A 26,807-nucleotide genomic window follows, 5' to 3' on the forward strand; every position below is an offset into this window, starting at 1 on the left:
AAGCGGTTTGAGGTTCCCCAGACGGATAAATACACTTAAACAGGACTTCCCTCTGCGAAAAAAGATGGAAATAGCGCGACTTTCATTATAGGAGTTCCAGTTTCTTCGAGGTGCCGTATACATCGTTAGGAGAGCAGGAGACGTTGAAGGAGTTTTGTTTCTGGGACGTTGCTGGATTTTAGGTTGTGGGGTGACATTCTGCATCTTGTCTTCCAGCTCGCACGGAGCTATGATGATGATGATGATGATGATGATGAGTCTCCTGCTGGCATCAAACCTACAACCTTCCAGTCGCAACACGGTGTCTCCAGCCAATAGACACCGAGTCCTCCCACACTGAGTCCTCCCTCTAAAACAACCTGTTTTCACATTCACACTATGGATAAAAGAACATTTCACCACGCGTGAATTCATCGTATAACTTCATAACTTTTGTACCGATGACGACAGGTTAACCCTGTACGATTAGTGTCATGACTTTATTCATCTTTAAAAGCCCTCCGTTTATATGTTCCGAGGCTTTTCGTCCTTTTTGACAAGTCTTTACTAGGATTTAAGGCACTTAAAAGAGTTTAAGCCTAAATCTCGCCGGCTCTCATGGGACTGAGGCATTCGTCGCGGTGTTTGCTGCTACGGCGGAAGATGGCGGAGGCGGACAGCTCGGAGGTAGGGGACATTGTGGTGTCCTGTACCCGGTTTCTCTCAGATTGCTCTTTTTTTTGTATATATTCATGTAGTGACCAAATTTTCAGAACGATGTGCATTTTTAGTTTCGGCATTCAGCAACGTACGGCTACATCACTGGATCTGGGGTGATTTTTTTCAGTGTCCTGCAGATGTTGGCTGAGTCTGCAAGTCTATCCGTAGACTCGCGTAATAGCAACGGTAGTGAGCGATATAGTGTGTAGAGAATCTTTTGAGGCGACGATCCGGATGCATGTCCGCTGTCCGTGGTGCTGAAACGGTACCTGCGTCTTTTACCGGCTTGCCCTAGCAGTGTGCAGAATTAGATCGCAGCCATTGCACTTTCATACACGAGTTATTGCTAGAGGGGGGGAATCATATTTTAACATGCATTTTTAAAAGAGTGTTTAATGTGTACAAGACTGTCTACATGTAGCACAGGTGGAACAAAATAATAGTATATAAGGAGTCAAAACTGTGTACAACAAAATAATGCTAGAAAACTGATGTGGGCACATATACTTGTGCTAAAAATGAACATTTTTATCTCGGACTTCCCAGCTTGTATTCTGTTTCATTCATCCCTCATATCGACTTTTTTAAAATCTCCCCCTGCAGTATACAGTAGTACTAAATGTTTCCAGAAATAAACGAGACATATATTGTACATAACAGTAAAATAAAAAAAATAAAAAAAGGAAAATAATCATGAGTGAAAATAATGATAGGCAAACCCAAACACAACAACCTACAGCTAAGCAAGATTGTTATTTTAGTCTTTTGTCCTTTTTTGTCCCATTTCACTTTTGTCCTTGAGCTCTGTCTGGTGGGAAATCCCAATCCACAGCAGCTTTAGGATCTTCTACTATTCTGGCATCTTTTGCCACTTTCAGTACGTTTAGTCCATTTTCTGAGAGACTTCCATATGCTGAGCTTATCTTAGTATAATGCAATATGAAAACATATTTGTAAATATTTTAGTTAACGAGAATTGGTCAAATAATTAAATAAAACTAAAACGTCAGCTAAATTATTTGCCAGTGATCCAAGAGAAAAGCTCCAAGATAGCTGTCCACAGTAAGCCACCACTGCTACAGTTCATGGTGCTGAGTTTACTTCAGAGCCTTCATTATATCTATATATTTACAGAACCTCTCTGCTCACTCTCATGCTCCTGCAGCTGTCCACTTGATCTATCTGATATCTAAATTCTGATAGAAACCTAACCAAGCTCATTTCATTCTATTTCTTCACTCACAGCGGCAACAGCCTGTCAGGTCCCCGCTTTCCCAGTCTGCACAGCCCTCCCCTCTGCCGAAACCAGTGCCTACAACCCATCATGTGCCCTGCATTCCTCACACGCCTCATGTAGCAGCGCTCGCCACCTGTCCTGGACGAGGCAAGATTGCCAAGTTCATAAGCCCGGAGGAAATGACATCAAGGGACTACTACTTTGACTCCTATGCCCACTTTGGCATCCACGAGGTACGCAGACCAGGCCGACAGCAGGAAGCACGGTGTGATTAGAGTAGAAGAATGACACCAAATGCTTCCTGTTAAACTTTGCCAATGAGTTTCATCGCTTAGAATTGGACTCTGACAGCAGGATATGTAAAAAAAGAAAAAGAAAAAGGCTGTTATTTTAATACTTCTACTTCCACGAAAAAACGGGCTTTACTTCATGTCTTCCACAGAGTCTTGCAAAAAATTTGTTTGTAAACATAAATCAGGGCATAATTGCAAAGTGGAGGGAAAGTAAAACATATTTGCATCTTTTTCTTTTACAGATACAAATCTGAAAAGGGTGCAAAACTAACATTACCTTAAAACAATCACCCCTATCTGGAAGCAAGGTAGTGGCAGCGTCATCCTGTGGGACTGCAACAAATACTCCTGCAAGAGTATATATATTCTGTGTCTAGAAAGCAAACGACTGCATTTTGTCTGCAGAAAACTTTAGGTTTGGCAGTTACCAAATTACACTGGGAGTTCAAACTTAAATGACTGCTTTTATGATTTCTGTAAGCAGAAAATCAAACATCAACTGCCTGATTCTACCCATAAAAATGCACTTCATAATCTTATAATCCAAAACGTTATCTTAAATTCGACAGAAATCTACAACAATGCACTTGTCCATCTACCAACTACCGAGGTATATACATTAGCAGTGACATGATGAAGAAAATGGAGGGCTGTTGAAATATCTGTCTTGATGGAGCATGTCTCGGCTCACAAAAGAAAGGGCTTTTTCATTATTAACTAGCACGAAAGACCCCCAGAGGCTGCATAATAGTCCATTATCAGCACTCCATAAGTGAAAACTATCTCTGCCTGTCTATCTGCAGTGCACTACAGGGGAAGTAGCCTAACTAATGACCTTGATGTGTGAGGGAAATATGGTGAGAAAGTTTGGGGACGTATAGACCCCCACTTCCCTTATATTTTAAATTGTGTCCTTATTTAGCATATGGGTCAGCTTTTTCGTGTGCTTGCAGACAAAGAGTGTGTCCTGATTAAAGAGTTCAAAGCAAGATAGGAAAGAAAGTGGGATCTGTGAATGAGCTTAGGGAGATAGACATCAGGCAGTCCCCAAAGGCTTTGTGTTGTACTCCTGTCTATTTCAAGACGCCGTGACTGTCACCAAGGCTTCTGGCCTGGATTCTGTTTGTCTGTCTCCACACACAGAAGCAAATAATGTGCTTACATGCAAACTTGTGTCTGTATTTGTATGAATCAAGCTATTCCTTGACCGTGTCATTGGTTCGGTGTTGTACAGGCTGTTTGGGTCGCATATGTTATTGTTAATATTATTATCTCCATCACAGGAGATGCTGAAAGACGAGGTGCGGACGCTGACCTACCGCAACGCCATGTACCACAACAAGCATGTGTTCAAGGATAAGATCGTCCTGGATGTTGGCAGCGGCACAGGGATCCTCTCCATGTTTGCTGCCAACGCTGGCGCCAAACACGTGTACGGGGTGAGGCGAATAGATCCACCTACAGTCCACAAACAGATGCCGCAATCCAACACTTACTGGGTTTTTGGTAAATCCCAACAAGGAAGCACAAAACTCAAACAGCTTCTAAAACTGTTATTGGCCATGATTCAAAGATCAGTCGTCCACATCACTATATAGACCCCCATACTGTACTAAATTAGAAGTATACACAATATCGTATAAAAAACACAATATACTAGAATACTTTATACATTGTACAGTATCTGTTCAATTGCAGTTATTTAAATTAAGCTTTTCATTCAGATTTATCAATCAAATTTATTTGTATAGCACATGCCAGCAACAAGGCAGTTCAAAGTGCTGTATATCACAAAAACAGAAAAATACAAAGTTATAACACATTTAAATAGCATGTGACATCTTATATATATATATATATATATATATATATATATATATATATATATATATATATATATCTGTATATATAAATATAAAAGAACTGACACCCATTGAATGTTGACCACCAAAATTGATGATTTGCATAGTTCCTCGATGTGCACAGTTGGATTTTATGTGATGTACCAACACAATGTAGAGGTTAAATATTAAGGGGAAGGTAAATGACAAATTCTCATCTAAATCTAAAAACGAGAATGCGAGAAAAAGTGTGCCATGCATTTTGGAGTCGTCTTAGAATGATCTAGTGCAACAAACTGCCTTTAATTCTTCCGCAGTGAGCCATGCAGTACTCAATGTGATTTTCAAAGCTTGGTTTTTTAACTTAACCAAGTTTTAAACATTTCTACAACTTAATCGCTGACCTGTCTCCTGTGTTCCTGTGTTCCTCTGTCTCCTGTGAACAACGCTTTTAGTTCACAGAGTACCAACAGGTAGACGTTATTTAGTAATTATGTGACTTCTGGAGGAAATTGTTGGTGCTGAATTTGATTTTGGGTTATCAATAGTAAAAGGTCATGTGGAATCCCATTTAATTCTGTAATATGACAAAATGGAAAAAAGGCAGCAATATTTCTATGAGACACTTTAGACATATTTGCTAAAAATGCAAAAATGATTGGAAAACAAAAAACATCAGCTTTAGAGAAAATAAACTTAATATTGGAACATCAACGTAAGAGTTTGTTTTCCGATGAATTGCTTTGCCGTTTTGAGAGTGAATCTTTCCTAATACGAAGCACTGACTAAATGATCGCAGATGTTTATTATGAAGGGATTCTATCTGAGGCAGACGGTTAGGTACATTTTGTCAGACGCTGCAGGTTTGATTTATAAACTTCATTACACTTAATGACGGTCATGTCTTGTAGCAGACAGAATATTAGTTTTTAGATGGATTAGAGAAGTTTGATTAAATTCTCGCTTTCAGTATTACCGCAAGAGGTACATGTAAGCATCACTGTGCTGCTCTGACGTGAAGAAATGTGGCGTCCTTCCTGGTGTTTCTTTGGATGGATGCTGCCCAAATAAGAAGCAAGAACCATTCATATAAATGACAAAATATTAATGTAACTTAACTCACTTTAAAAAAAAAATCTATGGTGAATTGCTAAACTAAACAATTTTATTTTATTTTTTTCTCCAGATTGAAGTCAAAATTTTCTAGAAGTTTTAAGTTTCAGACACAATATGGTAAACAACAGTGAAGTTGAAGAAAATCTATAAATCCACTTCAATACATGTCTATTTTTTTTATACTAAAGAAGAAAATGGAGGAGTGCATTGCTTCTTTATATTGAGATCCCTTTAATCAGGCAACCCTAAATAAAATCCTCTGCAACTAGTTTGTCAGAAGTGATTTGACAGATAAAATTTGTCTCAATTGGTATGAAAACGCACAAGTTTCTTCGATTGTGTATCAATTCATACTTTATCAACCACTTCAAATTTGAATAAATAAACCGAAGTTTGTGGTTGCAATGTCGACAGAATGCGACAAATCTAGAGGGCTTCTGCAGAGAGCTCGGCGTCTCCCACTTGTGCATGACTGATTAAAATATATACCCACGCATTGTGTAGACACTTCAAGAAACATTTGACAGCTTCACGAACAGACTGTTATTTTATGCCCGGTGTGTGATCTCGCACTTGTTCCTGCAGATCGAATGCTCAAGCATATCTGAATATTCAGAGAAGATTATCAAGTCCAATCACCTACACAACGGTGAGTCAAAGGTGATTTTCCATTTTCCAGTGCTTAGATACCCATCTGTTTGGACTGTGGGACTGTGCAATGGCATTGGGGTTAGAAGGAGCGTGGAAAATCGTTTGCATATTTCCATCATTGCGGTCACGCTCCACAGTATTAGTCACCGTTCTTGATGGTTAACTGGCAGTTTGTCTCCGTTGTCAAATAATTATGGTCTTTGGCATCAATCTTGGCTCCCTCAGAGGGGTTTATTTCCATTGTTAGCCCACCCTGTGCAACGCAGATGGTGGACTGGCAGCAGAAAGTGCAGTTTTGCACCTGAAATATTCAGTTGTTACTGTTTAATTGTGACATGTCAACTATTTTGCTTGCGGGATAAGAATATTATTTTGAAAAATTCTGAGAAAAACAGTACAAACTCCTCTATTGCTCAGATTTGATAGCTATTTTATTACATAATAAAAATTGAAAAAAATCAAAGATAGATAGATCTATCTATCATATATATATATATATATATATATATATATATATATATATATATATATATATATATATACTGTATATATACATGGTTTTATAAATATGTAACGCAGGAATCACAGGCATGAGAAAACAAGACATTAAACTATTTTACCCCAGGCTACAAAATCAGCAAGAATCTCTCTTAATTTGCATTACGGGAATGAAGAAATTTGGAAGTAATTTGTCTCCTGCTGCCTTGTTTCTGTTCACGGTACAGTCATTACCATCTTCAAGGGCAAGGTGGAGGAGGTGGAGCTCCCCGTGGAGAAGGTGGACATCATCGTCTCCGAGTGGATGGGTTACTGTCTCTTCTACGAGTCTATGCTCAACACCGTCATTTTCGCCAGGGACAAGTGGCTGGTAAGACCGCAATCGTGGCGCTGCTTGACGCAAGGCTTTGCATGTTCGCCTGGCCGAATGGACAAATGAGGACGTTGACACATAAAGAGACAAGACGGTGATGAAGTAGAGGGCTTACTGTGTGGCGTGCATGCCCAGATGCTGAGGTTATGCGTGAGTGGTTTTGTTGCTGGCCTCGGTAACAGCTGGAGGCCTTTAAAGCCAGCACATGTGATCCTAGATTACATGCCAGGTGTGCGAACAATGAAAATGATGGATGACCTTTTGTGTTTCTTCTCTGGATACCTGAAGTCTGTCTTTTGTGCAGAAGCCCGGAGGCCTGATGTTCCCAGACCGAGCAGCTCTCTATGTGGTGGCCATTGAAGACAGGCAGTATAAGGATTTCAAGATTCATTGTAAGTAATAATTCAGGGTTTGCCACCATCTGATAGCTACATGATTAATTCTCCCCATTGCTTTGCGAATGAATGACTGTGATGGAGGTGAAGTCACTGTAAGAGGGAATTGTCTTTGCTTTAGGACTCTCAGACTCAATAAAGAAAAAAATATTGGTCTGTTGGGGCCCAACTCGAGCTTAATCTTTGTCAATATTACTTACATATTCTGTAATATCGTCTGACAATCAATCAAAACTAAACTTCTCCTATTTAAAGTCTGTTGAGACTACCAAAACAATTTCTGTTGGCTAAATACCAGAATACGATTTTACATGCAGTAAAATCATTTATTTAAATTCATAAGAGAGAAAAACAATGCATTGGGAACAGAACTGTGAACGTAGTTGAGGTCATCCTGTGGTCAAGTGTCACACTCATCTGTTCAAACAAATATGCAAAAATACAATTAAAGTCAGAATACCAGCAGCCTGAGAAAGTCACACAAAACCTTTGATATTTTCATGGAAATGACCATGATAAAAGCTGATTCATACTTGCATGTATGCAAGTTTTGACTTAGAAAAATATAATAATAATAATAATTTAAAAGATCAAATTTTTCTTTAGATCTTGGAAAAAAGCTGAAGCTTTGGCATTCGTAAAATTAAGGTCGAATATTTTATCCTTTTAAAAATATAAATACGCGTTCATGACAAAAGTGAAAACTTAAAAATAAACAAAATAGAAAACCATGTTAATTAGTATTTGAATCAGTTGAAGTGGTTTTCACTTGGTCTTTGTTGCATACATAACTTCTAATATTACATGGCATTCATGTTCTAATCCGCATTTAAAACATTTTCTGTCAAGTGTGAACAGGTCCCAAGGTGCGCAGTAATTAGCGAGGCTCAGTGTAACGAGTACATTTATATTTTAGTCATTGGTGGAGTGTTTCATAGTGAAACTATGAGAAAATATGATGTTGGCGCTCCAGGTTAACTCGTCCCTTTGCTAGTTACTACCTCCATTTTTTGTGTTGAAGTATCGCTCCTTCATACTATAGTTTTGCAGCCCTGTATCTTTTCTTCTGTTCATCTTTTCTTTCTTCTTTTTAATGACTCGGTCACAGAAATGGTCATATTTCATATTTACCTAGTAATTAAGGAACTACCTTTACTTACTTATATAGCAGTTTCCACAGATGAAAACAAAGTGCTTTACAGTAACCTTCATAAAAAACAGAGCACAGAATAAACAATCTAAAACAAAGTTTTAACTCAAAGGGTGAAGATTGTGAACACTGGAATCACCCACAAAGTACATTTTCTAAGTGTGTATTAAACTTGGACTTAAAACTGAGCAGATCTGATTTAAACTAGCTGCCAAATTCTGAACCGATTCTAAGTGGTGAAGGACGATTTTATTGAGTGATGAAAACAATGTGTTGCAGTAATCAATATGGGATCAAATTAAAGTTGACGAAGAATTTTCATATCTGCAGTTACTTCCCGATAAGAGAGAGCAAGGAGGCACCTTCACAACTCAAACTCAACTAGAACAAGAGTGGGGTTTTTTTTTGCTTTTTTCTTTCAGCGTGACTGGAATTAGGTCTTGTCTTTTTATGTAGCGAATAATTGTAAAGGTGTCTATTCAGAACATATCGCCTGAGGTTCTATGGAGCAAAACAAGGCCACAGTGAGGATTACAGAGGACAAAGTACTTTCACCTAGAAATGTAGGGTTTAAGTCCCATAAGAAGTGTCCTGTTTTTGGCGTCCACTATGCTACGGGTGTGTAGGAAGCTGTTAAGGATGTAGAAAAAAATATAGGACAGCCATGTTTCTCACATGAACATGTGATGAACCCATTTACACTAATAAAAAGCCAAAAAGTTATTTTTATCCATTTTGGTTTTGTTCAAAACATAAAACTGAGATTAGTTACACCCACAATTATGCAGATCAATAAATTTTTTGGGGGGAAAATTAGAATATTACAAAAGACCACTCAATAAAGGATTTTTAAAATAGAAATGTCCACATGCCATATAATGCATGCACACAGTACTTGGGCAGGGCTTCTTTTGTACGAGTTACTGCATCAATGCAGCATAGCATTGATGTTTCAGTCTGTATCTCTGCTGTGATATTAAGAAAAATCAAGTTGCTAAAACGTAGCCTTTAGCTCTACTACATAGTTGGCTCTAGTTTTTCTCGTCTTCCATTGCTACAACTTGTCAATTGCTAAGCACGGTTTGTTAAATCTGGTATTTGTACTTTCAGGTTATGTGAGCAGGAGTCAAGTCCTGCAGAGAAATTAAATCCAAATTTCCCTGATTCCCGGTCCCTTTTCATATTCTGAGAAACTGGGTGTTGAGGTTTCATTAATCGTAAACCATTAACGGAAGTAAACATTTAAAATATATCATTTCCACCGAATGAGTTGTATTTTGAATTACATTGTTGAAATGAACAAACAGATATTGATTGCATTTGCAAATTTATGCTACCTGGGGTCAGCTAAAAGAAGAAATCCTGTTGTAGATTAGTCCTCAGTTTCCCGCAGAGCCCCCACCTCTGAATGTGCTCAAATAGCTGCCGCAGTCAGAGGTCCGGGCTTAAACCTGTGGTCAAGATCAAAGCGCTAATTTTAAGAGGTGCCACGCAGTCTAGCATCAACACTGAATAACTCCTACCGCGTTTTCCATCCGCCGCACAGGTGGCCCACTTTTATTACATCTGAAAACATCAAAATCAAGGCGCATTCGTTTCACACAAATCCCAAAAGAATTGAGTCCATCTGAAAGCTTCAGATTTTTATTTTTAGTAGCTATGCGTTGGTGTTGCGTTCCTCAGCCACACGTTCTCAGCGTCTGGCCTCCTGACAAAATAAGGTGGAGTGGAGGGACACTAGGGGAGGGAAAGGTTGTTTGGTGTATTTTCAGTCCAAATTATAATAAAAACAAGGCTGCCAGACATACTGGAGGAGGCTGGAGCTTATTTTAATGATGTTTTTTTTTTTCCTTTCTTCACTCTGAGCTGATATAGACAGAAAAACTGATCTGGACTGAAGGCTTTGAGCAAGAACCAGTAGAACTAAGCAATACAAGCATGCATTGAACGTGCAAAAAAATAAATAAAGTGCAACCTGTGGAAATGTGTGTAAGAAATGTGTTTTTTTTTTCTCTGTGCAGGGTGGGAAAACGTATATGGGTTCGACATGAGCTGCATTCGCAACGTGGCCATCAAAGAACCTCTGGTGGATGTGGTTGATCCAAAGCAGGTGGTGACTAACGCCTGTCTCATAAAGGTAGGTATGTCCATGCAACGCTTCCGAGAAAGAGTTGTCGGGCATATTTTTTTGTCTTTTAAGTCAAATTCTGTCACACGTTGACAAAAGTATAAAAACAACAACTCACACACACAAAAAAAAACCCTATTATTCTGGCACACATCCAGGTGGTATCTTTTAATGTGCTCACATTCTGGAAATTCACCGACAGATATCACTTCCAGCATCTCTAAGCGCTTGCCGTCTGCTGAGACTATTTTCTAGTACATAATGGAGCTTTTCTGGCAAGTTGTAATAGACTGCAGGTCTGTTTCCTTCCTCCAGGATGCAACGCTGGCTTGTCTTTCATCTCCCAAATGAAGAGAAGATGAGAGCATTCAGAGAGATTGATCGTTTTTTTTGTTGCTGTTTGTCCACTATAGCTTCTATCAAAGCTTCCTCTTTTATTGCCTTCTTTCATCTGCTTTGCACCATCTTGTTTTTTTCTTCGTTTTGGATTATCCAGTGCTTTTGTTTTCTTAGCCTCTCTGTCTTGCTTCTCAGTTGCTCCTCCAACACTGTTTTGGTTTTTTACCTTTTTCAATCTCTGAATTAAACAGAGTTAGGCCTCATACAATCTCCCCATATATGATGATGAAACATCACATTCAGTGGTAGTCACTTGAATTAATGGAAGTCCCAATTTTTGGTTCAAAAAGGTGATGCACCTGCTAGATTTGAATCTTCATAGCCTATTAGTAAGATCTCATCTGACAATGATCTCTCCCTGTGACTTCTTACACTGCCTTGCAAAAGTAATTTCACTTTATAACCACACTATTATTTACAATTAAATAAAACTCAGGTTACAGATCAACCTGAGGTGAAAAGAAAATGGGAAATATTTTTCATTTTTATGTCAAAGTATCTTTTATTCTGATACTTCCAAAAAAAAATCTGAGGTAAGGAATTATTAGAAGTCTGTCAATTACGATTAGCATAAATCCAGCTGTTCTGTAAAGGCATCAGAGTTTTGTCAGAGAACAAACGGCATCATGCAGACCAAGAATCATCTCAGACGGCTCAGGGATAAAGTTTCAAAGAAGTCTAAAGTCGGATTAGGTCATAAAGCAGTATACTGAGCCTCAGACATCTCACAAAGTACCGTTCAATCTATCATTAGAACAGTGGGAACTTTGGAGGAGATGCACAGAGATCAGCGATTAGTTGTGCACCTCGCAAAGTTGACTTTTATTGAACAGTGGTTCAATGAAAGCAATTTAAGAAGGAAAATCTGAAGAAATACTCTTTATAGGATTAGGGTTACATTATTTTGCTAAACGTGGCTGGTGTTTTAATTGTAAAGGTTGTAGAGACATGATAAAAGTAGAGCTAAAAGGGGTTCCACAGAGTGTTGAGTCCAAGGATAGAGAGGGAGAAAAATACAGTATATGCTCCCACTTTCCAGATATTTCCTTGTCAACAATTTTGAAAACCACTTCTGCTTCACAATTATGCACCAGTTTGAGTTGGCCCACCACTTTTAAACCCAATTAAATAGTTGAAGTGTGCGGCTCAACATGACAAAAATGCAGAGAAGTTTAAGTGGTATGAATACTTTTGCAGAGCCCTGTACGTGTAAATTCAGAGCTCAGCCGCATATCTCCCCCATCTCCCACTATCCTAATTTGTGCTGTCAGTCATTCTTCACAGGCTTAAATTACAAAGTCACTCCCATGGCCTTTTTTTTTTCTCACCTCCCCCATTTTACTGCATAAGATATGGTCCGGGTATATTACTGGAGAGGACAAAGGTGTTAAATCACCATCTGTCATGCTGATGTAAAGCTGCTTGGGCGGAATGAACAGGTCTCAGTGTAAAAATCCTTCTGTGTACTTTCATGTAAACCACCTTCTGCGATGCAAAGGAGGGACGTAACTGCTCTTTCTCTATTTCGGGCCCGCTGAGATGTGCAGCATGTTGCAGAAAAGTCAAAGATGTCTCTGAGGCAACGCATCCACAAGGCAGGACTTGATATAACACATAGCCTCAGAAAACCTCCCTTCCAAGAGGACTCAAGGGAGGACGCCCACACAGCATGTGTAGTGTGAACATGCTTGATTATCCAGCCATGATTCAACCTGTGGGCTTTCACGCACACAAATTCGCACATGAACCAAAGATCGTGGTGAATATCGAAGCAGCTCTGGCATGTACATGCGCTGCATGTGTGAGGGAGGTGGCAAGCGCTGGTGTCTGTGTCCCACTGCTCCAGCATCAACCGAATCGGTCGAAAATGACGGGGACAGACGTCTCTGTGGCAGTTTTTAATACGGCAAATATGGTTTTTGTGTGTTTTCAAGGAGGTGGACATCTACACTGTGAAGCCAGAGGACCTGTCCTTCACCTCGGCTTTCTGTCTGCAGATCCAGCGCAACGATTACGTTCACGCTTTGGTCACTTATTTCAATATGGAGTTCACCAAATGTCACAAAAAGACAGGCTTCTCCACCGGTGAGACTGGAACAAACTCATTCTAATGTACATATTTTATGTTGCAAAATAAAAATAAATGTAACACGTCCTTAACATTTGGTGAATACATTTAATTGCCAAATATCAACTGAATTTTTTCTTTATTGAAAACTAAATATGAAGATACAAGGGCATTTAAGTATCATTAGCTAAATTACGCCAACAAGTTCCTCCACTTCACCAGACCTCCTGTAAAAATAACACAAAGGGAACTTACATCATCTTCCAAACACGTGTTGATTACAGAAACCCCTGGTTTTCAGTTTTATGCGTACTCCTACATGTACATGATGACGATGTCTTTAGTTTCAACAGAAATCATCTACCTGTTACTTTCACATTCCGAACCACCTTGCAGCAGTTTTGCTAATTGCTTCACCTTCTCTGCTCCTGGCCACACTCTGCTGAAGTTACACAAATCAAACTAGTGTTTGTTGCCAGTGGAATCACCACTCAACTCTACGTAAGCCGTTATGTAAGCCTATTTTAATACATTCACGTACCAGTTGCTTACATAATATCGTGTAGAGGAGGTTCTATGTTTGGCTGTGTCTGTTGGGGCTGAGGCAGAGCATCACTGAAGGACTTCTCTCCTCTCCACCTTTATATTTCTCCCACTGAGTGAGTGGATGTCAGCCAGTATGCTTAAAAAAAAAATCCCATGTATACAAGCCCAAGGCAGTTTAGAGCTCACCAGAACCGGTGTGCAATTTCTTCTTCCCTTAAGACAATATCCCCTCTCTGTCTTCCTTGCCTTCTTTCAATAAGTTAACCAGTCAAATTTCTTTCCCTATTTTCTTTTCTCATTTTTTCTCAGTTACATTTTTCCTTTTCTTCCTCAGCTCCAGATGCTCCCAGCACACACTGGAAGCAGACTGTGTTTTATTTAGAGGACTACTTAACTGTCAAGAAAGGAGAAGAGATCTTTGGCAGTATCACCGTTAGACCCAATGAAAAGAACGTGGTAAGACTCAAAAGTGCTGATATTATTGAGATTCTTATAGAATACAACAATAATTTACATACAATTATATAGAACTTATTATTTGTGGAGTACAAGAACTTGAAGTACTTGCTTATCACCTCTAGAGATTTAATATTTCTTAGCTCAGTCACATGGGATTAAAGGTCTAATCCAAACTATTTCGCTACAGATTCTCATTTGTATTTACGTCTGGACTTTGATTGGGCCCTTCTAAAGCTCTGACATTTCACAATGTGCAGACTTTAAAAAGGTTTTCTTTAAGCTTTACCCATCTTGTCCACTCTGAGCAGCTTTTTTTATCTCATGAAAGCACACTCACATTATGAGAATAGAAAAAAATATATATTCTACGCTAATGTATTCTTTCAATTAATGGCTTGTATAATTTCATGTTATGTTAATTGAAAAATGAATGAGTCTAGATGTCATTTAGCTCATTGTATTTTAGTAAAAGCTTCTATGCTTTTACTCATGTGTGGGAGTTTTGCTTTATCTTCAAGTAATTTTACTTTACACTTTTGCAGCGCGACCTGGAGTTCACCCTTGAGCTAGATTTTAAAGGACAACTATGTGAAGCTGCTATTTCTCACGACTATAAAATGCGCTAGCAGCGAGCAAAGGCAACGGCACAGATCCGCCTCGAGACCCCCCTGGACACAACTGGAGGACGAAGGCTGTCCAGGAAGAGGTCCAGCTGATCACGGTGGGAAGCAAATGGGTGTCTTACTGGATGGCTTCAAGTCTCCATCGAAGTGAAGCAATCAGAATGAGCATCACAGATGGCCCCGGTCAGAAGTTTACATACGGCCATTATGGATACAGATCATACGTTTGAATGATGTAAAATGTCTGGGTCTATGCAAGAAAAACAGCAAATGAAAGCTGGGCCTACTCTTTAGGATAAGAAAATTGTTTACATATGCAGACAAAATGATGCCACAAGCTTGTCGATGTTTACAATAGTGTCGTTTCTCTGCAACTTGTGATGACACATGTATCCAAATGCTGGATATGTATTTGAACCTGCATGTATAATTTTGACCCAGCGTGGATTACCGGTAAGCAAAATCCACGTTAAACTTGCGGACCAAATTTTTATTGTTTAAAAATGACAAAGATTTTGATGTAGCCATCACAACACAACCTGTACGAAGATCAGTTCACATAATTTTTTAAAAGCACCAAATGAAAATGACATTAATCCAAAAGATACGCATATGTAAACTTCTGACAGGAATCGTAAAAATAACTGCAACCCCATTGTTGAACGTAACACCATACAAAAACATGACTTTCTCCTCAGTCTTAAGAGGTTCTTTGATTTTTTTTTTTTATGAGACAAAAAGCTTTGGAATGATTATTTACTGTGTGCAAATTGGAAACGTCAAACGTGATTTTAGAATCCAACAGAATCTTACCACGTAAATCAGTCTCTAGGTTTACTGATCACATCTGTGGTTTCAAATAATAATAAAAGCAAGTAATTTAAACTCAAAGCAAATGTTTAAATTAAGATTAATGGATTGTAGCAATGACTGGGAAATTATGTACTTATTGGCCCATTATCCTCAAGTCAACATTACCACATATTTCGTTCATTAAAAACTAAACATGAGATGTTGCATTGTCAAAATAATAATGTCAAAATTAACGTAAGACTAAAACCGAAAAAATAAGTAAAATACAGAAATTTGTGCTTGGGTAGAAAATTTACCTTTTTTAAAAAGAATTATTTGTATTATTTCATAACCAAAGGTGTGATTTGTAAACTAGGAGACTGGATTTGCATGGGACTTCACAGGCAGACTCTGTTGTTGTGTTGTATAGAAAGTAAGGTGAGTCATCATTCCCTGTTTGCATTACGTGGTTTTTGGGTTTTGGACTGAGGGGTGGCGGGGGTGGGGAGCGGGCGTTGGGTATCAATTCCAGAGATATAGAAAATGTTGCTTCACATATTTCTTTTATTGACACCAATACAGAACAAAATGTGTTTAGGCTTCAGAAAAAAAGCAGGAAAAAGTCTAAGACAACAAAGAAACACTGATGCAATATGTCTTAGGTCGTTCTTTTGAAATTGGGAAGACCTACGAAAATTTAAAAAGACACAAAGTTGGATGTGATAGTGAATAAAATGTGAAATAACCGTGTGCGGTTTCTCTTTCTGTTTTCTCCCACTATTTTTTTTTCAGTAGACGACACATCAAAAGCAGAACATGCCTGGAGAACTTATCATTAATAAAGGTTTTCAGGGTGATTTTATTTTTAAATCACACATTTTACCAACTAATTAACAATTAAATACTTTCTAAATCCTAGACATTGCACTGTTGTGATTAACAAAAGCATTATTTACATGTTTTTCATCAAGGTAGACAACACTCTTGGAGCTTCAGTTTTTCACCAGTTTCTTCTTCAAGAAATACAGTTCTTCACACCTATACTTTTATGTTGTTTTTTTTTTCACTGAAATAAAAACAGTTTTTTGAAATAAACCCTTTTAAAGTGAGGTCTCTACAGCAGTTCAACATCTAATTTACTCTCACTTTTTTTTTTGCTTTTGTGCAACTGTCAGAAATGGATGTAGGACTCTGTAAATTGCTGCTGTCAGAAATTCAATCTGTCCTTGTTTTTGCAAGGATGGGTGTCTTCACTTGCAGCAGGCTTTCTTCTTAATGGGCTGAGCACTGAGGCTGACTGTTGTGTCTCTTACCGTGTCCTCCTGCTCCAATAAAATCCTAAAAACACAGAGAGGGAAGAGAGAATGAGTCAACAGTGCCAGCACCGTCAGTCATATCACCTCTGTTGAAAACTGGAACACACCATGCATTTTTGTTTTTTCCATTTTCACTCCAGCTTATCCTGAGCAACTGGATTTATAAATAAGGTGATTCAAAGTTACTATCTTACCTGGCCAGGTGAGTCAGGGACTCGGTCACATTTTTGCCGGTGTAGGCGCTGACCTCAAAGAAAATCACCTTGTTTTCCTAATGAAGACGGGGGAAAAAAGAAGTTAAATCATGTGACATGCGTCTCTTTTTTCACATAGAGATAAAAAGGAAATTTATTACACTGATTGTTTCGTTACAAGTAAGAAGAGGTTAGAACATGTATTATCCTGGAGGCACATGTAAACTTACAAAAGCCAGTTGCTCTGCATCTTTAGAAGGCACCTCCCTCTCTCTTGTCATGTCCATTTTGTTGCCCAGCAGGAGAATGGGTATCCCCTCACCTGCTGCTTCCTGGGAAAATAAAAGACAGGCTGCCACTGTGAAGAGCACTAAACTAGCTTAGCATTGTATTTCAGTGAGATGGATTAGATTTAGTCAAAGCTTGAGGTGGAAGCAGCAGTGTCCCAACCACTGGCCTGGAGGACCACCACCCCACTACGATTCCCGCCAGACCGAAGACCACAAGAATGTCCTATGTTTCCATCAGAATATCAACATATACATTTTTTATAGATTGGGTTATGAGGACACAAGAATAGCTTTGATGGTGCTCAGATCTTTGAAGTAAAAGATTAATGTGCAAGTTTGTGTTGTATGGTGAGAAACCCTAATTTAAAGGCTGGTCACTCCCATTTGGTTATGAATATCTCAAAATTTCCAAAATGACAGAGTTTTTGTTTGTTTCAAACCTATAGTGAATATAGTGAATGTACTTTCAATTTGGAGGGCTTTAAAGAACTTCAACATGTGAAGTCTTACATTTTTCTGTACATTTTTGAAGTCCTAAATTTATTTTAAATTCAATGAAGTCCAATGCTTTTGCAGGTTTTCCTGACTTATCATTCATGTTTAGGTCCCTAAACCGGTACTTGCTGTACTTACTCTGCCTTTGAATGGCAGAGTAAGTACAGTAAATCATATGTTCTAAACGTCAATGAGAAAGACCTGAAAGCAAATCGGAACAACCAGTTGCGTAAAGCTTTTGAGGTTAAATTTCCCACCTGGACATTCAGAAGCCAGGGTCTGACAGCTGTGAAGCTCTCCGCCACTGTGACATCATACATTAACACCACACCATCAGCCTTGCGAAAGAACTGCTTGGTCATGCTGCGGAACCTGCGTAAAGGTTGGAACAAATTAGGTAGAGTATAAAACATGCACTTGGCATTTACATCAAAAATCTACAAGCGTCCATGTGTCATGATCCTTTTCTTGGGATTGCAGTCGTTCATTAGTAGCATTAATAGTACATAAGTTAATTAGCTGATGATTTTAGCATCTGACAGATCTTAGAATACTTTTGCATCTCAAAATGAACTCACCTCTCCTGACCTGCAGTATCCCAAAGCTGCATTGCTATTTGCATATTGTCCAGTGTTAACGTCTTCACGCTGTAGTCAATGCCTAGTGAGAAAAAGGTTTAGTATGTAATCCATATTAATATATCACAGTGATGTACCAGTTACATAACAGAGTACACAGTGCTGGCCACATTTATTGGCACAGCTAGTAAAGACTGAAGAAGTAAAATATATTCACCCTCTTATTGCAGAAGCTTAATCTCAGACTGAAAATCTTCAGTAAAATACCATTTTTATTATACTCCAATTATTTTAGAGAAGGGAAAAATCATACTACGATAGTTTTTTTTTTACCACCTGGAAATTGTTTTGATTATCTTGCTGTATTTTTCATAGGTCAGAATTTAGTCTTACCTATAATGACATGATTTGTTTTGGATCACAGCATCACAGTAAAATAAAGTAGGAAATGTCTGCCTTTCTATGCACTTATCTTTTGTTTACCATTAGATCAATGTCTGATCTGATCAAAAAACAATCGTTTAGCATTTAGATGTGCTTATTTTAGAATTTCTGATCACCTATAAAAAGTATTTTAAAAAGGCTACAATTACCTCCATCTAAAGGACTGTTTGGGATACCAACAGCTGAGCCACCAGTGAGCTTTTTTAAAAACAAAATAAAAAAAGTAAATAAAACAATTTGAATGTGTACATGATTGACTGAATGTAGTGTAAATTGCTTCGGAGTCCTCAGACTTGAAAAAGCACTACACAAATGCAGGCCATATACAGCATGGAGTTATTTTGTGGTTTTTAACATGTCTACACAAGGGATGCTAAGAAACGTGGGCAGCATTGTACAGGTATATGCTTTGATTTACAAATCAAAGCATATATGCGGCCACTAGCATATATATACGGCCACTAGAGGACCTTCGAGTGACTTGTACCAGAGAAAAGAGAGGGAATGAGGATAATTGAGGGTGAGAGATGAAAGCATGCTTAAAAAATTCACAGGGAGTCACTTAATCTCTTGTACAATGTGAGTCGGGGCTCTAAGACAGGCAGTGTGACTTCATAAGCCCTTCCATGTGATACTTATTCACCCTCAGACCTTCTTTGTTAACATCTACAGACATTCAACCTCTTTTTGTTTCATGGTCGCAGCATTAATGTCTTTCTTCTCACCCACAGTAGCAGTTGTGGACGGGTGAAAACGGCCCTCACAAAAGGAGCGCAGTAAGGACGTCTTGCCTACACTGGAGTTGCCGACCAGGACAACTTTAAACAGACGATCCGGGGCAAACACAGCCCTTTCCTTTGCTTTCTGGGGATAATAAAATGTGTTGTATTTGTTTCGCAAACTAAAACAGCTGCAACTTGTAATGACTCATTTGAGAGAAACTGAAGTGGTAAACTCACTGGTTTGGCCTCCCTCCCAACAGGCTGGCATCTTGGAGACACTGGAGTTTTCTTCACTTGGGATTTTTTAGTGGAAGAAACTTCAGTAGAAACAGTGAAGTGTCTTGAGAGAGAAGTAGCACTGAGATCGGGACCCATGGCGGCACTAGTTTCAGCCTCGCTATGAGCTTCCTCTTCATAACCATCTTCTTCCTCGCTGAGCTGGTGCAGTAATGGTTGGGGTCCACCTTGAAGAAGGTGCGGCAGGTGGTCTTCCTCAATCGAAATGACTCTGCGAAGCGGCCAGTCGTCTGTTGGCTCACTGAGGACTTCCTCCTCCTCTCCACTCATCTTCCTCTCAGACTCCCCTCTGCTTGAGCTCTCTCTGGCTTTCACCATCACTTTCCTGTTAGTAGCGTTTTTAGCGGACGTCCTTCTGGGCTTTGGCTTCACATCTTGTTCTCTGGGTGGGCCTGGGCTGATGTTACCATTGGCTAAGGTTGAGATTTTCTTCGCAGCAGGTCGCTGCTGACGTGCAGTGGTGCAGGCAGTCATGGCGGTAGGAGCTGCGGGAGCGTCGTCTTCACTACAGGAGGAGGAAGCAACAAACACGATTTGGAAGGACCCTTCCACCAGAAGAGGGTCTCTTTAGGAACAGAGGAGAAACAGAGGATACACTGAGATGACTGGCACAGATATCTGCAGGCCAAAGCCCTAGAATGCTTCTGATCTGCATTCTGACTTATTATATTTTTTAAAATCTAAAGTGACAGGTTAATTTGTCCTTCAAATCAGTTTTCCTCTGTTTTCCTCACTGTGCAGATCCTCTCCAAACAATGCATAACCTCCCTATGTTTCATATCATAATCACAAACTTCAATCTTTTATTGTTTTGGTGACAGACCAACACAAATTAATGGATCATTTTGAAGGAGAAGAAAAGTTATATCTAGTGTTACACTTTTTAGAGCAAATAAGAATTACACTGGATTTCATTTAGGGGAGTCAGAGTAAAAGTGGCTGAATGAAACTGCTTGAAACATTTTTCACAATTGAAAAATGTGTCAAATGTACTTGGTCGTGGTTTCCCACATACAACCCCAGTAATGGACATTCAGGTTTGAACATGTAATGCAACAAAATGTGGAAATGTTTCACGTTTTGCAAGTTCTATATGATTCTTTCACATCACAAAATTCTGTATATTCTTGTTAGCATAGAAAACTATCCCAAAAGCGTAAGTTTTCTCACAGTAGTAATATGATGACAAATGGATTACCTTTTTGCTGGTTGACTTTCATCATCAAATAAGTCAGCAAGGCCCTCCATCTGCTTCTTTCTGAGTGAGGGTCGTGGCTTTTTTTTTTTTTTAAATAAACACAGCAGGTTACGTAAATTTATCTTCAATCAGTCTGGTTATGCAAATATATATTTTAAAGATGAACTTACAATAGCGCAGAATACGTCTCGCTCATCCTTTAAGTGTTTGTTCATCTCTCTGGAAGGAACATGGCATTTGTTCAAGTTGCTTTCATCTAGTTAAGTCTCATACATTTAATTTTTGGTCTCACCTGAGAAGGTCAAGCTGCTTCATGAGACACTGTTTCTCCCTCTGGAGGCCCTCGGTTATTCTGTACATCTCCCTTAAACAGGACGAACATCACCACAGATTTCTCAATAAAAAATAAAACCAACAACAAAAGATTAACCTTTAAGAATATAGAGCTTCTACCTACATCTCTTTCTCCTGATGCAGCCTGGCCGCCTGCTCCTGCAGCAGAGCCAGGTGCTCCTGAGCCAGAGAGAGCTCCAGGCTGGAGCTCTCCAGCGCTCTGGACAGTTCCTCGTTGGTCGTTTTCAGCTTGACATTCTCCACGTGGCTCTCCTGCCTCTCGCTATTCAGCTCATGGCACTGGAGCTCTAACTGCCAAAAAAAAAAAAAAGGTGTTTTTGTTTTTCCTAATTATCCAGACAAGTATCTGCAGCTAAGCATGGAGCATAGATATGGTTTTGTCTGGCAAAATGATACAAAAAAGCAGTTGCCTTTTGCTTTTAAATGCAGAAGTAATAACACTTAAATTGTTTTTATGAAAGACCAATTCTAGATTTGTAGCAACAAAAACATTGTTGTAATGAACTGTATCCCCAATAAAGTGAAAAAAGGCCATTTTGGTTCAGCAGGCTGCCTATAATTGAACCGGAACAAAGAAAGAGTCAAATCCTGAGTCAGTTATTAGCAAATATCCTATAGCATGGCAGAGTTTTTAGGACACAGCAGAAGAGAGCTCAAACAGCTTTCTGCAGCTAATGTTTTCCTATCAATTAAGAGCAAAATTCTTTGAATCAGTCCAATAACATCACAGTCCTGGCACCGGTCCGATCTGAAGGTGCCACAATTGGAACAAATGTGGAAAAACGGCCACAACTGCTTTCTAACAGGAGGCATTTTCCTTTTATTGTGGTGGCAGTGATGTTTATTAGAAAATAAGACACAGTCTCCGGTTCCCCAGGTGTTCAGTACTGTAACTAGGCATGCCTGAGATTAATGTGCAAGGAACAGTGTGCCTCAACGTACCCGTTTCTGTTTCTGGAAGAGCTGCTCCAGCTCTCGCTCTTTGGAAAACAGCTGGTGCTCCAGCTCCTGGCTGCGCACCTGAAGGCGCTCCGAGTCCTGCAGGTCAGATTAGAAATGCTTGAAGGTCACAAGTAGATAAAAGCTAAACATAAAGACCCAACCTCAAAGACATGCACCAATACAAAAAAAACAATTAGATTTTTATATCTATTCTCAAATTCAGGAAAATTATGATTTTGAAAATCTCTTAAAAGGATCACAAACAGTCTTCATATTAGGTGGAGATGCTTCTTTAAAAAAAAAAAAAAAATCAGAAAAAAGTTTAGAAAAACAAGGTATGCTGAACAGGAAATAATTTCTCAATTTTTTATGCTACCAACAGAGAAGCAGGTTTGACAGTTTATTTCTCTGTATTTGAGCTCCTGCACCTGCAGCACAAGTCGATCTTTTTCATTTTTGATCTGCGCCTCCATCTCTTCGTACAAGTGGCGGATCTCGTTGTCATGCGTCGCTGTCTTCCTGGAATGAAGAGATAACTATAGTCATTTTGATTACATCACAAAAAAAAAAACAAGACAGCTTAAAAAAAACAGACCATTCTCTAGAGACCATTCTCTCTTGAGGTTATGCTACTTCCCACTATAGGTATTAATAATTATGTCGACACACTTACAGACTGATTTGCAGAAATTTGCACCCCTTTGGGAAGAAAAAAAAAACAAGTCTCTGAACAGCTAATTAGCGAAGTGTAAAGGAGAAAAGCTGCAGTGTACCATCTGTTGCCATGAGAAATTCTATACACAGTTGATGCTGGCTCTGTTTGCAAAAACAACTGCAATTTTACATAATCCCCCTACTCACCCAGAGAACATTTTGTTCTGCTAACCAGAGGAGGGAAGGAGCGAATATAGTGATTTTTTTTTTTATTTTCATTACTCATTCAGGAATACCAATGCTGTCTTGCACTACCAACAGTCATAAATCCAAGTCTCTGCCTCGATTGTAGGTGAATTGACACAGATATAGAATTACTTGTAAACCCAAACTAATAATCAGTGGATTTTAAATGAGAGCGAAGTAAAAGAATATGGATTTATTTGTCCCATTAACCAAAAAAAAGTGTTTCTTTCCTTTCAATTTCCTTGAAAAAGTCTTGTTAAAAAATGCAGTCTCTTACCTCTGTAGAGCACTTTCCATCTCTTTCTTTTCCTGATGGGCCTCTTTGATTTGGTATGTTACCCTGGCCAGAAATTCCTCAAAGTTGGACAGAAGGTGAGGCTCGTCTCGTCTGAGCTGGGCCCAAAGGTTGCGCACCTCACCTGGACTGGGGAGCAGGGATTTGCTAAATGCATTTGGACATGATGGGCTTTGTTAATAAATGCAAAGCAGCAACAAGACAAAGGTGAGTAAAGCTTACTCCTCAAACACATTGCTGGCTCCAAGACTTTCTAGCAGCATGCAGAAGTGCCTCTCTTCTTCGTCCTCTACCCCCGACAGCCTGGCTTCCCACTGACTCTGGTAAAGAGCCTCCTTAGCCTTAAGGACGGGCCCTGGGGCCTGAGTTTGGTCATCTGTGACAGAGATTCTCCGACCGTGCAGGAACTGACCTGAAGTACACCCAAACAATTTCAAAGTTTGAATGGACCAGGATACATTCCAGTATGAGAGTGTGGGGGTGATCTATTTCTGAAACACATCATTCAGGCCTCTGCTGTTAAAGATCTGTGGATCGTTACAAACTTCTCTGGTGTAAAAGCTGATTTTAATTTAGTTTCAGAGTTTAACTGAATCAGGTTCACCACAGCTTATTTAAATTCCACTCTCCCCACACATTTCAGCGCTTTTACAACCTAATGGCTTTCAAACCATCAAATCTACCATGTGCTTTATTGGAGTTCACGCTTCTTAAACACATTCTGAACTCCAGACTGGAGGAACTCCTCTGAAACGCAGGTTGAATCCCTCCTTTCGGTGTGTACTGTTGTCAACAAACATCAGAGGTTTCGTCGGACTAACGTAAAAATATTTATTGTACGTTTTTCTTCAGCTTAACGTTCTGAAGAATTTCTTTACTTCATAACTATTTATGCCACAGTTAAACAGACAATCCAACATAACATTTTTGTGTCACTTTCACTTGCAGGCAGTGTGGTTTCTCCTTTGCTAAACTACACACTCCCTCTGTAAACAATTACACGCTTCAAAAGAAAAAAAAAATTAATGAATTTCTAAGCATATTTCCATAAAAACAACCGTAAGAGACACATTTTGTTGCTCAGTGTCAACTTGGCAATAAGGTTTATTCATCTCCTTCAGTTCTGGTAGGACTCTAACCTCTGAATGCTAAAGAGGATCTCTCTGAAGCAGAAAGTTTGTTGAAGGGAGGAAACGTACTGAATCTGGAGGAAAAGGCCTCCAGCGTGAGGTAACCAGCACGGTCCGTATCCAGGGAGTCAAACACGTCCTCGAGCTCCTCAGCAGATAGGGGCAGCTCTCTGTGGAGCCTCTGTTGGGAGAACAATGTAAACAGACGGGACTTTAAAATGCTGGAGGTAAGCTTTACCAGAAACTGTTCTTCCGGAAGATGTTGTCAAGTGATATTAGAAGCATTTAAATCTGTTCCCAGAGATTTTCAATGCTGATTTCCAGCTCAGCCACACTCGGCTCTTTAACAGCTATTATAGGTAATGTTCCTGTGTCTTCACTGAGGTGTGTGGTACTCTTCCAACACTTCTAGGGTTGTTGGTGGGACTGAGAGGGCAATGTGCCCCCCCAATCATTATAAATGGAAAAAAAGAATCCAGAACAGAGCCAGAAGGGGTGACACTGAGTGTTTTCTGCTCGTTATTCACCATTATTAATGCCAAAGAGGAGACTAAATTGTGTCGCCGATAAAAGCGTGAACGCGCCACCTATTGTTTTTCTCAGCAGAGCTTTAATGCATCCAGGTTGTTCAGATTTTTTTTTCATCCTTGAATAACAAAATTTCCAACGTTTTGTGTTCACACCCCTTAAACTTCTTCACATTGTCGTGTTGAAGCTACAAACTTCAGTGTATTGTATACTGAGATTTTATGTGACGGACACGCACAAAGTGGAAAATGGATAGGAAAAACATGTTACAAATGAAAACCTTAAGCGTGATTTCAATTAGCATTCATCCCCCCCTTTCTAAATAACCAATTGCTTTCAGAAGTTCCATAATCACTAAAAAGACTCAAGTTGGGTGCAATTTAAACTTGGCATTAGAAAGCCTATTCACAGGAGAAACACCAAACAAAAGTGTTAAAGGAATATGAATACTTACCCAGATATTGTCATTATAATTGATTTGCTAAGTAACTTCTGATAGACTTTATCTGTATATTTTTTAAAGATATTTAACTTCTTACATTCACCAGATTTAGTGAAAATACTTTCAATTTCCAGCGTAAGTCACAATAAAAAGTTAGGCTCAATCAGAAACACACCCTCATATCAGTGCGGGTGATGAAGCCTTTTCCCTCCACGTCGCAGGTCTGGAAGAATTCCTTGGTCTTATCCAGCAGGGCGATGTGACCCCACTCCGACCCTCTCCGTCCACAGCCGTTCACCCTGACTTCTTCCTCCTCCATGCCCGGCACTCTTCAACGGCACAATGTGTGGGAAACGGCATTCACCTCTGTGGTAGTCATTGGGAAAAAGAAAGAAAACTTCACTTCACTGGCTCTCTCTCAAACCCCCCCAAAGCTTTTACAGTCACCATGATCTTGGAGGTAAAACGCAGCACCAGAATGATGAGCCTGGAGACAAGCTGTGAATGTGTTCCAAACTAGAAAAGGATTCTGTATTAACAAAAAAAAAGAACAGAAGTTAGATTTTGTGCTTCATTTTTGCCTTACAATGTATTAAAGTGCTAAGACAGATTGATTTTTTTGTAAAGGAGTGGATAGATGTAGTTACATAACCATGCAGCTATATAGTACTTCCTTTTTTGTTCCTTCCGCGCAAGAAACGAGCAGCTCAGAGGTACATAAATGTGGTGTGAAGGATTGTATTTGTTCCCCACCATACAGAACACAGGACAGGATAATGCCTGTAAAACTGTGGTGCCGATTCCTCAACAGGTGTTGAACCTCTGCTTTCAAACAGCCATTTTGGTTTACAAAGTTGTTCACTTCAGGAAGGGAGTGTAGTCTCACTTATTCTAAACCATGTAAAGTTCATAAAATCAACATGAAGCGTCCACTTAGATTTATTTAAGAAAAACTTTGCTTTTTGGAGAGATGTTCAGCTGTACAGAAAACTGAAACAATGCAAAAACAACCCCCAAAAAATAAATAAATCGAGTCCCTGAACACGGATGATTTTCCTTAAATTACTTGAATTTAATGTTTCCAACTCTCAACATCATGGGCAGTTATTTATTCTCACACCTTCAAGATGGGACTCTGTCAAACTCCAAAAAAACAACAAAAAATGTCTTACCTTTCTTGACTTGTTAGTGCAGGAGTCTTTCTCTAATCTTCATATCAACAAAGCATTGAGCGTGTTCTGCATTTAGGAAGTCCTGTCTTGCAGAGGACTGCTCAACAAGTCATTCTGCAACCATGTGATGTCATGAGGAAGCAGCCCGAGGCTTTTCAGCCTGGGCTCACCCGCTGCATGCACATACATTAGCGAGGCGCAGGTTTAACTCTAGTTTCTGTAGGCTAAGAGCATTTAATCTG

General features: G+C 39.3%; 2 protein-coding genes across 4 annotated transcripts; one reads left to right on the forward strand and one right to left on the reverse strand.

Annotated features, from left to right (window-relative positions):
* On the forward strand, positions 1 to 15,542 carry LOC102226671 (protein arginine N-methyltransferase 8-B). The gene is made up of 10 exons (XM_005805897.3): positions 1 to 666; positions 1,945 to 2,169; positions 3,513 to 3,668; positions 5,772 to 5,835; positions 6,563 to 6,705; positions 7,013 to 7,100; positions 10,275 to 10,390; positions 12,715 to 12,865; positions 13,729 to 13,850; positions 14,396 to 15,542. The coding sequence occupies exons 1-10, from the start codon at positions 598 to 600 to the stop codon at positions 14,477 to 14,479; spliced, it is 1,218 nt and encodes a 405-aa protein (XP_005805954.2). The 5' UTR covers positions 1 to 597; the 3' UTR covers positions 14,480 to 15,542.
* On the reverse strand, positions 15,540 to 26,796 carry LOC102231598 (ras and EF-hand domain-containing protein-like). 3 transcript variants are annotated; one of them, XM_023349803.1, is made up of 18 exons: positions 26,566 to 26,763; positions 25,569 to 25,922; positions 24,493 to 24,604; positions 23,516 to 23,705; positions 23,276 to 23,440; positions 22,527 to 22,617; positions 22,099 to 22,194; positions 21,260 to 21,447; positions 21,095 to 21,166; positions 20,973 to 21,021; positions 20,803 to 20,879; positions 19,545 to 20,109; positions 19,311 to 19,449; positions 18,142 to 18,223; positions 17,821 to 17,935; positions 17,009 to 17,110; positions 16,779 to 16,855; positions 15,540 to 16,606 (listed from the first exon to the last, which is right to left on the reverse strand). In XM_023349803.1, exons 2-18 carry the CDS (start codon positions 25,710 to 25,712, stop codon positions 16,519 to 16,521), a joined length of 2,352 nt encoding a protein of 783 aa, XP_023205571.1. In that variant the 5' UTR covers positions 25,713 to 25,922; positions 26,566 to 26,763; the 3' UTR covers positions 15,540 to 16,518. The 3 variants fall into 3 exon arrangements, 2 of the variants coding, with proteins under 2 accessions (XP_023205571.1, XP_023205570.1); XM_023349802.1 differs by having other exon boundaries at positions 19,545 to 20,169; XR_002754227.1 differs by lacking the exons at positions 15,540 to 16,606; positions 16,779 to 16,855; positions 17,009 to 17,110 and having other exon boundaries at positions 17,843 to 17,935; positions 19,315 to 19,449; positions 19,545 to 20,169; positions 26,566 to 26,796.
* Positions 26,797 to 26,807: the final 11 nt, after the last annotated feature.

This window comes from Xiphophorus maculatus, chromosome 17 (assembly GCF_002775205.1).
Source record: "Xiphophorus maculatus strain JP 163 A chromosome 17, X_maculatus-5.0-male, whole genome shotgun sequence".
NCBI lineage: Eukaryota > Metazoa > Chordata > Actinopteri > Cyprinodontiformes > Poeciliidae > Xiphophorus > Xiphophorus maculatus.